The 13,899-nt window shown below is 39.9% G+C and overlaps 1 protein-coding gene across 4 annotated transcripts in view; it reads left to right on the forward strand.

The window, feature by feature from the left end:
• LOC100546398 (DNA repair-scaffolding protein-like) overlaps positions 1 to 13,899 on the forward strand; it is a 50,942-nt gene that overhangs the window by 25,878 nt on the left and 11,165 nt on the right. The window contains exon 6 of one of the 4 annotated variants that reach the window (XM_031552856.1): positions 5,268 to 5,490. The exons of 2 other annotated variants lie outside the window; for them this stretch is intronic. In XM_031552856.1, coding sequence (XP_031408716.1) covers positions 5,268 to 5,279 — 12 coding nt within the window. In that variant the 3' untranslated portion in view covers positions 5,280 to 5,490. Of the gene's footprint in view, positions 1 to 1,149; positions 2,921 to 5,267; positions 5,491 to 13,899 lie in introns of those variants that run through there. One more of the 4 variants, XM_031552857.1, reaches the window with a different exon arrangement.

Raw genomic sequence — 13,899 nt, forward strand, 5'->3', positions numbered from 1 at the left:
AGATTTGCTTTTGTATGTTAAATAAAACCATTAATAGCGTGGTGCAATTGAAAGTTTTGATTCAAACAGTGTGTGCTGAAATCAAGGAACGTGTTACTCTGCCTTTGGTCCTCGCTAAGCAAATGGCATCCAGTCACTTGAGAATCTCAACCACAAATGAAAATATTCCACTGTTTAACAAACTGAAATACTTCATGTTCCAGAGAGATGAGATGGTTAGGAGGAGGGCAATGGAGCACAGACCTTGCTGGCTTTTGTGTCCTGCTGGAAAATAAAAGGACTTGCTACTTCATCTTCCAAATGGAGGATATCTCAGCTCTTTTTTTCCTAAGCATCCCATTCATAATCTTCAAGAGTGTAAGAATCAGCAATCTGATCGAATATTTAGTTTAACAAAATCAAAAATTAATGTCACAATTTTTGAGCTGACGGCCCTCATGCATTTGCCTAGAGTTACACGCCATGCTGCATGTGATTAAGACATGGAGCTTGCGTGACTGTGGTAAGTGTGTCACATCCTCCCTTCAACTTTGCCCTCTTTGGAGATGCTGGCAGTCTCCCTGTGGTTTGCCCACTTGCCAGCTGGGAGTGGCTTGAGAAAACTTCACTAACCTGTGGATCTGGTTCTCGAGCAAACTTTCAGACTTAACAGTATCTCGGGACTCCTTGCCAAGCCCAATTAGGAGAGAGGGAAGGGCATTAGGGCAGCTTTCAAAATTTGGCAGGGAACTAGTCTGTAATTTTGTGACAAATTTGTGCATATTCAAATTGTGTTGTGTGGGAGATTGCTGGTTTATTCTCCCCTTGACAACCCAGTAAACTCCTTTGTAAACACGAGACTGCTGTGGAGCTCCCCTCCTCTATGAAAGCCTTCCCCCGTCTCCTCTGCAAGGTGGTGGTTCCAGATGTCCTTGGAGGGCAGTAGGAAAGTAACTGCTTTGACACTGAATGTGTACAGTGTTCACATCTTGGTTAAATAAATCTTGAAATCTTTCTATGCCTTCCCTAGGGATTTTCAGCGATAACCTATCGAGTCAAGGCACATTGTTGATAGTATATTTTACCTTTCTTGATATTAATTCCCTGTCATTTGTGGCATCAGACATCTGCGTATTTCTTATTTAAATGCTTTCCCTTTAATTTATCTAGGTATGAATTCGCTCATCTATGCTACAACTACAGCTGCCTTCTTCATTCTGCAGTGGAACTGTCATAAAAACGGGATGGGGAATTATCTCTACTGTGGCTTCTCTTCTGTGAAGATTGTCACTAATGTTTGGCCCATTTGTCAAAAGATCATTAGTTGTTTATAGGGAGCTTTAAAATTATTTGCTCTTTTACTACCTTCCTTTGTCCTGGTCAACATCTGGTTGTTTTTCTCCGATATGTGAATTTGTACTCGGTGTATATATATTCTACACGAGAGATAAGGGAAAATGGTAAAAGAACTGTATTTTTTCTATGCCTTTCTAGATTTTTACTTTAGGATGCAGTTATTCAGAAAATGGTGTTTTGAGCATGAAAAATTACAACTTCAAAACATCAAGCACATAACATTTCCTTTTTCATGTTTTTCATTTTTCAGGAATTAAAGCAGACTTCTTTTCCCAACCACTATAGAATTATATCTAATAAAATGCAAATGGTAAGCCATAAGTAGGATTCTGGTTCAAAAAAAAAAAAAGAAAGGACCTCTGAAAGGATTTTCTATGATACTAAGCAGGAACCCAGTAACTTCTTATGCAGTTTTTATTGTCTCTTTGATTAGCAGATTTATTTGTTTAGCAGTTCTTGTAGTTGTAATAATACTTCAGAGTGCATAGTAAAGACATAACTCAGTGTAGCCTTCCTAATGTTGGAGGGCTTTGCTAGAGACGTGGGCCCTCTCCTTGATACGTGTCTGTATTGTGTTACTAGACAATCTGCAGCAGAGCAAGAATGTTGCCCTCCTTCAGCAAGTGGGTGAAGGGTGCTGTGGCACAGCACCAGCTATTAACTGCTTTTCATGTTTGTACTGAAATGGTAGAAGCACCTTCAGTGGACAGCCCAGGTAGGCTGCATGTTTGCTTTGCCATCTCCTGTGGATCTATCTGTTTGGACTCATGCTAGGCTGAAGTTGTGTGTGCAGAAGGTTCTGAGGGTGAATCCAGATCCATCTTCCTGCTGTTGTCACTTACGTCCTGGCTGGAAGGTGCTGCTGCAGGCTTGTGCTGTCAGAACATTGATGAGATCACATATGACAGGAATGGGCCCTAAGGAGGTGTCTGGAGAAAGCTCTCTCAGCACTCGTCTGTAAGCTGGCTTTTATTCTACATCTGTGTGCATCAAATACCTCGATCATTCATGGAAGAGTAGGACGGGGTGTAAGAGACAGAAGGGCTATTAGAAGGAAAGAAGAAACGGGTCTTGATATTAGGCTTTGGAGATGAAGATGGGCAGTCCCAAAGGAGAGAGGAAATATGGGTTTGGCTTTTCCTTATGTTATGTGGAGGAAGTATATCAAGTTCATGGTTCACCAAGTTTATTTTCCTTGTCTTTCTACTTGTTTGCTTTTCATCCCATGACAGAGCATTAGCCTAATCCCCGTGTGAATGACATAACTTTATAACAGATTGTCCTGAATAGAAGCATTGCATGAGATATCTACAGGGTCGCCTCTACTTGAAGCTTTGGAGAGGAAGTGAGTCATGAGCAGCTCTGGCTTTATAACTTGTCACTCCTGTCCTTTGCTAGCTGAAAGGTGTGCTGGAATTTTCCAGGTACAGCACTGGGAGAGGTGAGAAGGAGAGCGCGTAGGCTGGGATTTAGACAGGGAAGGGCTTGGCACAGGGAGAACTGTCCATGCACTCAACTTCTGGTAAATGAGGGAATACCAAAGGATAAAATTAAACTGGGAGGGAAAAGCAGCAGATGTATTTTAAAATACATCTAATGCTGTCTTTGTGTTTATTATCTTTTTATTACCATTTTCCTTTATTAATTTGAAACATACACTGAGTTTTTTTTCTTTCTCCAGCATGGATTTCAACACATTTTTGTGCCTGTGCCAGGAACACTGTGTTCTGTTAAGTCATTTCGTGACGTTGAGCACTGGCCTGAAGCCAACCTGGGTCAAGTTCATTCAAATAAGTTTCAGTGTAGGCTTTCTCTCTGCGAGCAGTGTTAGTCCTGCCTTCTCATGATAGGGGGCTCTGTTGTGTTAGTTTTCCAAAGCGTTTGGGATTTCAGGTTTTTAAGTTGTTCGGGCTTTTGAGTTGTCTTTTAAATTTGAGTAAGGAGTTTAGAAAAGAGGAAAATAAAAGCCCATATTCTTGTGTGAGCCTGTGAGAAGAATGAGATTGGTCTGTAGGGTCATAGAGCAGAACAAAACCTGCAAGCTATTGTGTTCTGTGTGTTCCCTTCTGTCCCTTTTTTTTTTTCTCCTACCCTTGTGATGATTTTAATTGGTGTCTTTTGTCTTTAAAACAGGAGCTACCTCTGAGGTTCTGGTGACAAAATCCTGCTCATGACAAAAATAGATGAAATGACATGTAGTACATAAAAGCTTCAATGACTTTGCTAGGTTAATTGCTTCCCTTTCCTACACGAATTTTTGTCTTGCTCTCTAAGCACTGTGAGCTTTGAGCAGCTCTTAAATGCACTAATTAAAGAAATCCTTTCTTCAGGATGTGCTTCCCATATACTGACTTGTCTTGTGTTAAAGTCAGGTCGGTTTTGTCTGCCTCTTTATTCCAACTTCCCTTTCAGGGACTGTGTTGTTGCTACTTTGCATAGTAGCACACTTTTCCTTCCTGTAACCCTACCACAAATCACACTAGATCCCCTCCCCTTCACTTCCAGTAACTGCTCTGTGAGCAACAATTTTGGAACTACTGGCAAAATAAGAGTCTTTGACAAGCTCATAAAATCCCCACAACAGGACAGTAGTTGCAATGCTGGAGACAGCATCAGTAAGAGATCTCTAAGACAACTGTTGATGTTTTAGTATTTAATGAGAAACCCATTCTTCTGTTTGCTTCTGGGATTTTCTTTAATTAGGAGTGAGATCTTTGGGGAAAATCAATGTTTATGGAGAGAAGGGATTAATTTTAAAAAGAATGGAGAAGTGAATTTACAGGTCATAGTTTGAGTATATTTTGACTATCTCTTATTTAGACGGGTTAGCCATTTTATTTATTCTTTTTAGCTGTGCTTCAGGATTCTATGTCTTGGCTCACTTGATGTTTGGTTTTTAAGGGAGAGAAACATAGTAGAGTCAGGTTCCCATGATTCAACACCCACTCTTAGGTTACCTGTTGGCGCTTGCTGCCTTATCTTCTCTGTGTGGGAGAGTGGAGGATGATCAGATTGGTGTTCATCACTAGGTGTCACTCACTTGCAATTACTTCAAGTATGTTTCAGGGCAAAAATAAAAAACTCTCTTGATTCCTACCTCACCCAAATTGGGTGTGTGGGGGAAGGAAATGGTGTGAAATGTGGAAAAGAGTGTTTTCCCATCCTTCTTTCCCATAAAACTATTGTATGTTGTTTTGTAACTTTTAGTGCTTTACAGCATATCTTGATCTACATTTTTGTTGTTCTACCGATGCAAGGAAATATACAAGAAAATTGTATCATTAACCTTTTCATCCCCTCTTATCAACTGTGGAAGAATTTAATAGCTGAGAACTTTTAAAAGATTTGGGAACCTGGATCAGGGAATTGTGGTGACGGCACTTCTGGATCACTTGAAAGAATGCTTAAAAAGAAATGTATGTGATGGAACTCAAAGTTATTCCTGGGACCTGACCACCGAGCTATGTTGGGCTGAGGGTGGTTATTAAAAACCAATGCATGCATAGAGATGATTTATACTTGTTATCTAGCAAATTATGTGGAATGTGGTGCCTCTCTTAGGTTTTGGTCAGCAGTCTCCCTCATCAGGCAATTAGTATGGGGAGTGTATGTTCAGTCACTGAACTATTTGGTTATCAGTGTTATTTTGAAATACTTAAAAATAAAAAAGAGGGGGAAGCTGGGTGTGAAGGTTAATCAGTAAAATAATCAGTAAAATTCAGGAGATTGGTTCAAAGTTGTTGAATGTACACCAAATATTTAGAAATTTTATTCCAGAAGGAGAGTTTCCAGAAAGTAAGAAGTATCCGTGTAGATAACTGGAAACTTCATCAGCAAGGATAAGTGATTTTCTTCTCTTGTGCTTCTCACCCTCCCCCTTGCTTTCTCCCTTGAAACATAATGCCTTTTTCCAACCCAATTCTGTCGTTCAGTGTGGGGGCTGAGACTGCTGTGGATCAGGACGTTTGCGTAGACTCTGCCTCACCTCGTCTGGGTTCAAGTGAGCTGGATCTGTGTTGTGTCTCCATCTGTTGTGTCAGGAAATTGAGCCTCCTGGAGGGTCTCCAGACAGTGCTCACTCTGGAGGATTCTCTGAGTTGCCAGAGTGGTGTTAAACTTGGACTTTGAGTGTCAATAAAAAAAAATCTGGCAGAAGTGTGTATTGTTTTCTCTCTATCTTCTCTGTAGCCAGAAGTGCTAGTTTAAAAGACAGTTATACACAGGAATTACTTTCTCTCATCTTTCTTTGCGTGTCAATAGTAGCTACTTTGTAGTCAATTACATTTATATGAAAGGTGACCTAAGCCAAGGGAACCTTTCCTAGACCAAAATTGCTCCTGTGGACCTGCAGTGATAACTTGGAGAAGGTAACAATAACAGAGGAGGTCTTTTGCAGGGCTGAGAATAAGATGAGAAGAAAAAGATTTACGTTGTTTGTGCGGAATAAGATTCTTAGACTCAACCTACTCCTCCCTGTAAAATATATGTGGGTATCCATGGAATAAAGTTATGTGCTAACCGTATGAACAAGTAAATCCCTTAAGCCCTATGTCAAACTGCATGTTTGCAGTGGCTCAGCTCATTTTCAGACCTTTAAAAACAGCATGAATTTCTTATGACAGTTGAGAAGAAAACACGACCTCCCTTGATACCTGTACAGATATGACAGAACTCTTAATCATAAGATTTAGTTTCCCTCTGCGAAGATTATAGGTTAAGATTCATCTCCTTGTTCTATCTTGGATTACTAAGCGTTTGTGGCTGTGTGTCACTGTATTTATCTAGTCTGCATGTTGAATTTGAATTTAACTGAGAGTGTGTTTGGATGAATAAAGTAGCATAATTTCCTCCCCTTCCCCTGAAGGAGAGGTGGGTTTCTTTAAAGTATGGCAGCTATTATGACTAACTGTATAATTACACCTTTAATCAGAGCAAAATATTTTAGATACACGGCAACCCCATTTGGCCCCTCAGTGCTGAACTGAAGAGTATCTAAAGATGCATAGTATGGCCTCTAGTCATCATCATCACCTCTAATCACTCAGCGTGTTAAAGCCACTGTACAGGAGCATACGTAGCTGTGTGACTTATTTTTGGGGATGGTGATGAGGGGAAAGGAGATGCTCCTGTAAATTCCACTTTCTACCTCTATTGTGTGTTTCTTTTCTTACCGAATCCAATCATTTCGCCTACATTCAGTGTATTTCTTCTGCTGTTGTCTTGTTTGGAAGTAGATGTAGTTCTAAAGATGTGGGAAGGAATTTTTAGTTCATCCAGACTACTTAAACTTTTGAGAGGCTGCTGGGTGTGGAAAGCAAATTGTTCAAGACGTGGCCTCCAGAAATCCTCTTTTCCTCCAAACAGTGATCTGGGCAAGTTCTATCCCCACAGCCCCTCACACAGCTCAGCTACTGTCTATGCCATTTTTAGCAAGCTATTGTAGTATTCTAATTTCTAATTGGAATCCATCCTCAAAAGAAGAAATGGGCTACGAGTCGTATGGTTTTTGTGACTTCTTCCCACCCTGCCCTGTACTGATCCTGTCCTTTCAATAAAGCTCAGCAGGTGCTGTTTCTTGCGGACCTTAGTTATGCTAGCAGCTATTTTAAAACTAATTCTTTTGCTCTAGTCTGAAATACAGTAGCTTCCAGCATTTGCTTATACTGTTTCATGTTTTGTCTGATATGATTATTTTCAATCTTTCTGTGCGAAGAAAATGGGAAAAAATGGCAGAAAGGAACAGATACCAAACAGTGAAGAAGGAATGACGTCAAAATGGCAGTTCTGTCAAACAGCCAGATGTATGGGTTTCACAAGGTGGCACATGTCAAAGTTGACAACAGAAATGAAGTGTAATTAATCTAGACTAATTTTGAACTAAAAGGTTAAATGCAGTTGGGAACAGAATTGAAAATGTCTGAGATTGTTTTTCTAGATGGTCAGGAAGACCTTAGGGTTGTGTAGTGGCATCACGAGCTGAGAGGCCTAGAATTCATAAGGCAAATCTGAATCTAAGACACATACACGCTTCTCAAGCTTAATTAGGCACTGTCTATTTTATTTTATCATGAGCAAAAGATTTGAAGTATTGTTTTTGCAAAGCAGTAATGGCAAGGCTAGAGTTTGTTGCCTGTTACTGTATGTTTTCTCACAACATTGCATAGGGATGTTGGTACAGCATTAAGATAAGCATAGTAAATTAAAACAAACATAATAAATGAGAAAGCCTGTGTAAAAATGTGCAGACAACTGCATTCAGCACGACTGTTGATAGCTTGGCCTTGAGCTCGGTTGGTGGAGCTGCTGCTGCCTGTATGCCAAGATAATGCATGTGATGTAATTGCACCAAGCCCACGCTACCATGGTGTTACAGAAAAGCTGCAGCTCTGAGCTATGCACATGCCGAGTTACCTTCAGGTACAGTAACAAGGCATTGGAAGGGATTTGCCTGTAGAGTTTATGCACAGTTACAGCTGAACACAGCTTGAGAAACTGCTTAATGTTTTGGGGCATGGAAGGCCAAGTAGGTCTCTTGCTGGCCAGGTACAAGAGAAGATGGTCGTGGGTTGGTAGTGGTTGTATTAAATGACTTTACAAGCATGCACCTCTTCCCCAGTTGCAAAAGAACATTTTCCAGTAAGATACAAGAGTGACTATGTAGGACGAATTGAAGATCTTTCTATCCTAATACCTCTTCTATGCTTGTTGTGAGCTATTCACTATTTGAACATGAGATATAAACATAGGTCAAGCTGGTGACTGGCCAAATCAGATTACTGTTTGCTTTGCTCCTGGCTGAATGTGGATTAAAGTAATTCCTGGTCTTCAGACAAGGCTAAATAGTCAAATGCTAGAAATCTGTGTTTGGTAGGGAGTATTTAAACAAAATAGAGTAAGAGTTATGATTTGAAGTGTGGGGTTTTTTTTTTTTTACATATTCCATTATAACTGAATTTGTGCATAATATAAATACTTTGCACTGGACAGACAGTTTTAAGATGTCTGCATCTAGCCTATCGCATTGGTAAATAGGTCTGAATATAACGACTTGTGGGGTAGCTGCTATGTCCTTTCGGAAACATGCAACTTGAAGGGAGATCTTTATTTTGCTTGTGGCTGATTTTTGCTTAGTAGGAGGCATATTAAGATGTTTGCGTTGTCCTAAATTGAGCTTATGTGATCACATGCAGTTTCTTCATGTAATCTTCTCAAACCCTTCCTACTTCCTGAAGCTTTTGGAACAGTTTGTTAATTCTAACTCTCCATCTTCCTCTTTGACTGAAATTTGCAATTTCCTTTCAAGAAACAACTTCCTATTGAGTACTAACTTCTGTGACCACTTTGATGTATTTGACATTTTTTTCTGACGTCCTGAATGCATTGCAAAATCCAGTGTTGTCTTCACAGCTTGAATTTCTGCCCTCCCTCAATTGAGGAAGTATAGAATTGGATAGGGACTTAAATAACGAGCAAATGGAAATACATTTAAATTGTGCTTGGTCATGCTGTGTCATTGTAAAATTCCAAGCTCGAGTAAGTTAAATCTGGTTAGACAGTTAGAGAGGATTGAATTATAGCATATTTGCTGTGATAATAATTGACTTTGGGAGATCTGCCTTCTGGGAGTTATCTGGAATTCCAAAAAATGCTGCAGCATGTTTGGAACACACATACAAACGGACTGATTTCTGTGGTGTGGCTGATCACTGAGCCAGAATTACAGGAATCTAAGTCTTGGCCTGCAAAATAGTTGTTGAACTTAAATTTAGATTCCTGTGTTCTGCATACAATGAACAGGAGAGAGCTTAAGTGCAAAATGCCAGGATTCACAGCTACTGCCTTTCTGATCAAGGAACACTTAAGCTCCCTGGTGTTCCTGCATTTTATCTAGAGCTTGTCTAATGTGGAGCAGGGACTGTAACACAGGCTCTACAGTTCTGCTCTGTGTTTCCAAGTGAATGTATTTTCCTGATAGCACGCTCCTGTGCTTTTGAAGACCTTACAAATCTTGTTTTTTTCTTCCCTCACAGTGGTCCACACAGTTAGAAATGAGTTCTTTATTGCTTTTGTTGGATCAGGCACTTTTCCAAGAGGGCAAGTTTAAACTCTCTGAAGCTACTAAATGTCTTGCTTGAATTTAGGTTTCCTCATTGCTTAGGCTGAAATGGCTGGGCAGCTGCAGAGGAGCGGTGCGATGTTTGCTGCTATGTATTTGCATTAAAAAGCACATGCAAATAGCATGCTGTGAGCTGAAATCTCTGCAGAACATAAACACACCTACTGAATCCTAGCCAAGTCCCTAGCCCGGCTTAGGTATAGAAGTACCAATTTTGTTCTCATGGACTGAAATGTGTTATAAGCAAAGCAGCCAGTGGAGTTATGTTGAAGCTGGCTATGACAAGAAGCAGTGCTCTAAGGAAATCTTGAAATACTGAGCCCTGACAAAGCTGGGTTTGTCTGGGGGCTTTGTGAACAGGAGTGGAAGATGTTGTGACTGAACTCTTGGACTTCAGTGTTTAAATGCTACCAAAGTGCCTTTTGGAGTCTGAGTCCTTCAGCTTTTATAGCTGAAGATAAGTTTATGTATTTAAGCGTGCAGAACACTTTAAAGTATTTTTCTTGTGTTCTCCATCAAGTTAACAAATGATCAACGCTCTCCTATTTTAAAGATTTAAACACATAATTGAAGATTTCCAAAAGTCTTTTCAATTTGAATATCTTCAAATTCAAACATAGATGCTTTGTGGTTCTGTTTCCCTTGCCCTTGGACACCAAGCATCAGTGATGCTCAGCATTCCTAAGTGGGAGTCTGTGTTCAGGACCTGTGATAAATAAGCCTAGGAGTCAAGTTTGTCAGATCCAGTTGAGTCACTTCTGAAAATTTTGTCTTAAACAGTGTATCCCAAGACCACAAGAACTCATGTTAGAAGCAGTCTTAAATAGCAGACTTTCTGACTCAGTCCTCTGCTTACACCACCAGGCAGCATTTTATTGTTCAGCCTTACATGATCAGGCAGTAGTTCATAAACCTCATCTGCTTTTTTTTTTTAAAGTAAATCTTTGATTGCTATGCTTTCCTCTTCTATAACTGAAAGAGGGATTTCCCCACGTTTCTCCCAAGAATATTTAGTTCTGGGTTATGCTCTAAAGTCTCCTTCACTTAGAAATTACCTGGTTAAATATTACTTCATTAGTCACGAGCAAACTCTTCTGGTGGTGGTTGCCATCTACAGCATTCCTCTCCCTCTACTGAATCGACTTACTGTCGTGCTGCTTTAGATACCTTTTTGGCGTTTCTTTCTGCCGGGGTTGGAGCTTTTCTTTCAGTGTTCTTATGTAAAACCATGTCTTCCACACATCACTAAGATGATAAGCCAAAACACAAGAAAATTTGAAGCATAATAGTTTAAGTGAAAAATATTAGCAGCTGAAATAAAGATCTTGCTAACTGTGAAGTAAAAGCATTAAATCCACCTGTGAGCTTGCGCTGCCAGTATCCCAGGTGTCTTCATCATGAGGCAGTGATCAACAAACCCATTTTCAGAACCGTATTTATAACTGGAAATGTCAATAGGGAACAGATTAAGGGAGAGACTGCGTGTGGAGGAGGAACAGTGAAGGGGGGGAAGATCTGATGATTTAAGCTACTAGGATGGCTTGCTAGCTCTCCAAGGGCATCAGGTCCTGTGTAGCACCACTGCTCAGATTCCTGACTGGCACTAGTGCAGGCCAACTTGGAATGTAGAGAAAAGGCTCCAGTCTGCTTCTGTTCCATCCATGTGGATGTACTCATAGAGAAGCCTTGTTCGTGCACCCGGTCTTCACAGTCTTGGCCATGGTCTATTGTAATCTTACAACATCTATAAGCCTATCCATTTAAATCCAGTGTTGTTTTTTTCATAGGAAACTTAGCTTATAATGTGCTCTCAATCCTCTCCCTATACTGTGCATTTAAGTGGATGTCAAATGAAATAGAGGAACTTTGCCGGTCTGCATTTGTTGTTTTGTTTAATTTGCCTGAACTTCCATACTTGCTCTTTGGGACTTGAATAAGTCATTGCTTCAATGTCCTCCAAGTCCTAGTTTAACAGTATGGTATCACTTGTAACTATTGGAGCTCTTAGGATGTTGGGCTAAAACTTTGTGGTTTTCGGTGTGGGAAAACATTGCTGCTTTTGCTCCTTGTGTGGTATGTTTCTATAATCCTTCAAATGTGATGTTAGCTGCCGTGCAAGTCCTGCAAGTGCACGTGCAGCCTATGTGGAGTGAGTTGTGGAGTGGTGGGGAGACTGCTTTTTGGGGTGAGGAGGAGCAGATATGTAGGTGCGTGCAGCTGTTTTCTATGTATGTTTTCTTTCACGATTTGGTAAGATTTCTGATGAAATATTACAGCCTCGCACAGAAGTTAATGATGGTAACCATAGTTTCTGTTCTGCAAAAAAGAGAAGTGAATTCAGGAAAGCTTTTATAGTTCTTATGGTTTGTCCAGCACAAGGTTGGCACTAGGTGTATATTACAGTCAAACCTAAAACTGGCGAGAAAAATATTTGATATTTCCCAAGTGGAGATGACAGGATTGCTTATACTTGAACAAATAATTGTAAAATGCTTGTATTTGGAATGCAGATGTGTACACACATGCCTTTGTTCACTGTGGCATTTCTGGAGCACTTCGTCAAGAACTGGTTGTCTCATCAGGTAGTCTGAACACGGCTATAAATTTTGTTCTTTTGCCTAGACTTTGTATTCCTTGTATTAGCGCATTTCAGGAATAGCAATACTTACATTTGGCTGTAGTTACATGATCTTTCAGGGCTTTTAACAGTAAAAATAGAAGAAAAAAACCCGCTTGTTCAGTAGTACTCTTGTAAATTGATAGCCAACTCCTGATCTAGAAACTCAGCTCCTCTCCCTCCTAAGTGATTAATACGTAAAAGAATCCATTTGCTTCTGGCAATCTGGGGGGAAAATGCATTTAAAAATGTCTATTTCCAAGTTAACATTTGGCTGTAGCAGATGTCAATAAACATGTCAGAAGGATTTTTATCCTGAGGTCCTGGTATGTGCTATAGTTACATTAATGCTCTGAATTGCAGTAGCTCCAGAGGATATCACAAGTCAGTGTTTTGGAAACCGGGGCTTAAATGATGCCCTAATGAATGCATTTTAAAATTGTTCTTACAAATGAGTTTAAAACTGAGAAATAATCTTTTCTACAAGGAAACACAAATACTTGTCAGAATCTTGGTTATGCTCCCCTTTCTGCTGCGACAGTCATCTTACAGCGTAATATAATACAGCCGTGTTTGTTTACATGCTGAATTTTCAGGACAGAGTGAATTTTTGCCTTATTTTAACATTTATAATGAGCATCTAACTTTCTTTTAATGAACTAGTAACTCTAGGAAAAAAGACCAGGTACCTACTGCTCTGTCTAAAGGCTTGCTTTAGCTGTCTGTTTCTTCTGCTTGTGTGAGAGGAGTGATCGTGCATTAGCAGGTCTTTGTAGTCAATGCCCTGTGCTCTGAATTGTAGTTGAATATGAATTGGAGTTTAAATAATTGAACTAGCAATGTAGATAAACAGCTTGGGCTTTTAGGAAGTACAAAGTGAAGTCCAGCTCCTGAGCAGTCTTGCCCTATGTGGTGTCCAAAAAAAATGACCCTTGAAATGTGTGTCTTTAGATTAAGATTAATTTAAAAAAGAAAACAGGAATGGAGACCAACTGTTAAAACATCTCACCCATCTTACTGGCTAAAATGAAACTACTGGTTTTGTTAACTAGGGAATGGAGATCTTCCAGAGTAGTTTAAGAAAGTATATGCATGAAAGCATCTGATCATTTGGAGTGGGCAGTAGAAAACGTCACAGTGTTTTGGGTTGTTATGATTGACTTCACTGGCCATTTGTTGCTGCTAAAGTAATGACTAGATGGCAGTGTATCATGCACGTCTGCTAAGTAGTAGGATTGCCACAATAGAAGCCCACATTTGCACTTAGGCTTCTGGGAAGTACAGCCACGCTCCCTGAATTTGTGGAGCTAGTCATGCAGAGTTGTTCTGTGCACTTCCATCAGAGCTGTTGTTTACTGATGCTCTTTCAGCTTGCTTTTTCCTTTTCCCTCTAACTTGTAAAGTGCTGAGCACAGCTCTCAGAGAAAGACCCCTGACTGTTGGTGTCTTAGTTAAAATATTTTTCTTCGAGTTACTTGTAGAGCCATGCTTAAGGAGGAGTTAGTGGCCCCATACAATGAATGTTTCAGGAAATTGCAACTTGCACAGTATTTTTAGTTGCTTTGTGTGTAACGTGAATTTTTGATTGGAAGGCTAATAGTTCATTTACAGATTGAAGAAGTGGTTTGCAACTCTTTACAGTCCCACTAGTTACAGAGTTCAATCTGAAGGATAAATTTCACAAGTATTTTTACTTTAGGAAGAGAAAAATCAAGACAAAATGTTTAATGGTATCTTGAAGGACACAAAGTGTTTATTTTTAAGTGCTCTGCCAGGAAGCCAAAGTGGTTTGTATTATTTTAGCATTACCTTCCCAGCTTTGAGCTTCTTG

The sequence above is a fragment of the Meleagris gallopavo genome, chromosome 3, assembly GCF_000146605.3.
Source record: "Meleagris gallopavo isolate NT-WF06-2002-E0010 breed Aviagen turkey brand Nicholas breeding stock chromosome 3, Turkey_5.1, whole genome shotgun sequence".
NCBI classification, from domain to species: domain Eukaryota; kingdom Metazoa; phylum Chordata; class Aves; order Galliformes; family Phasianidae; genus Meleagris; species Meleagris gallopavo.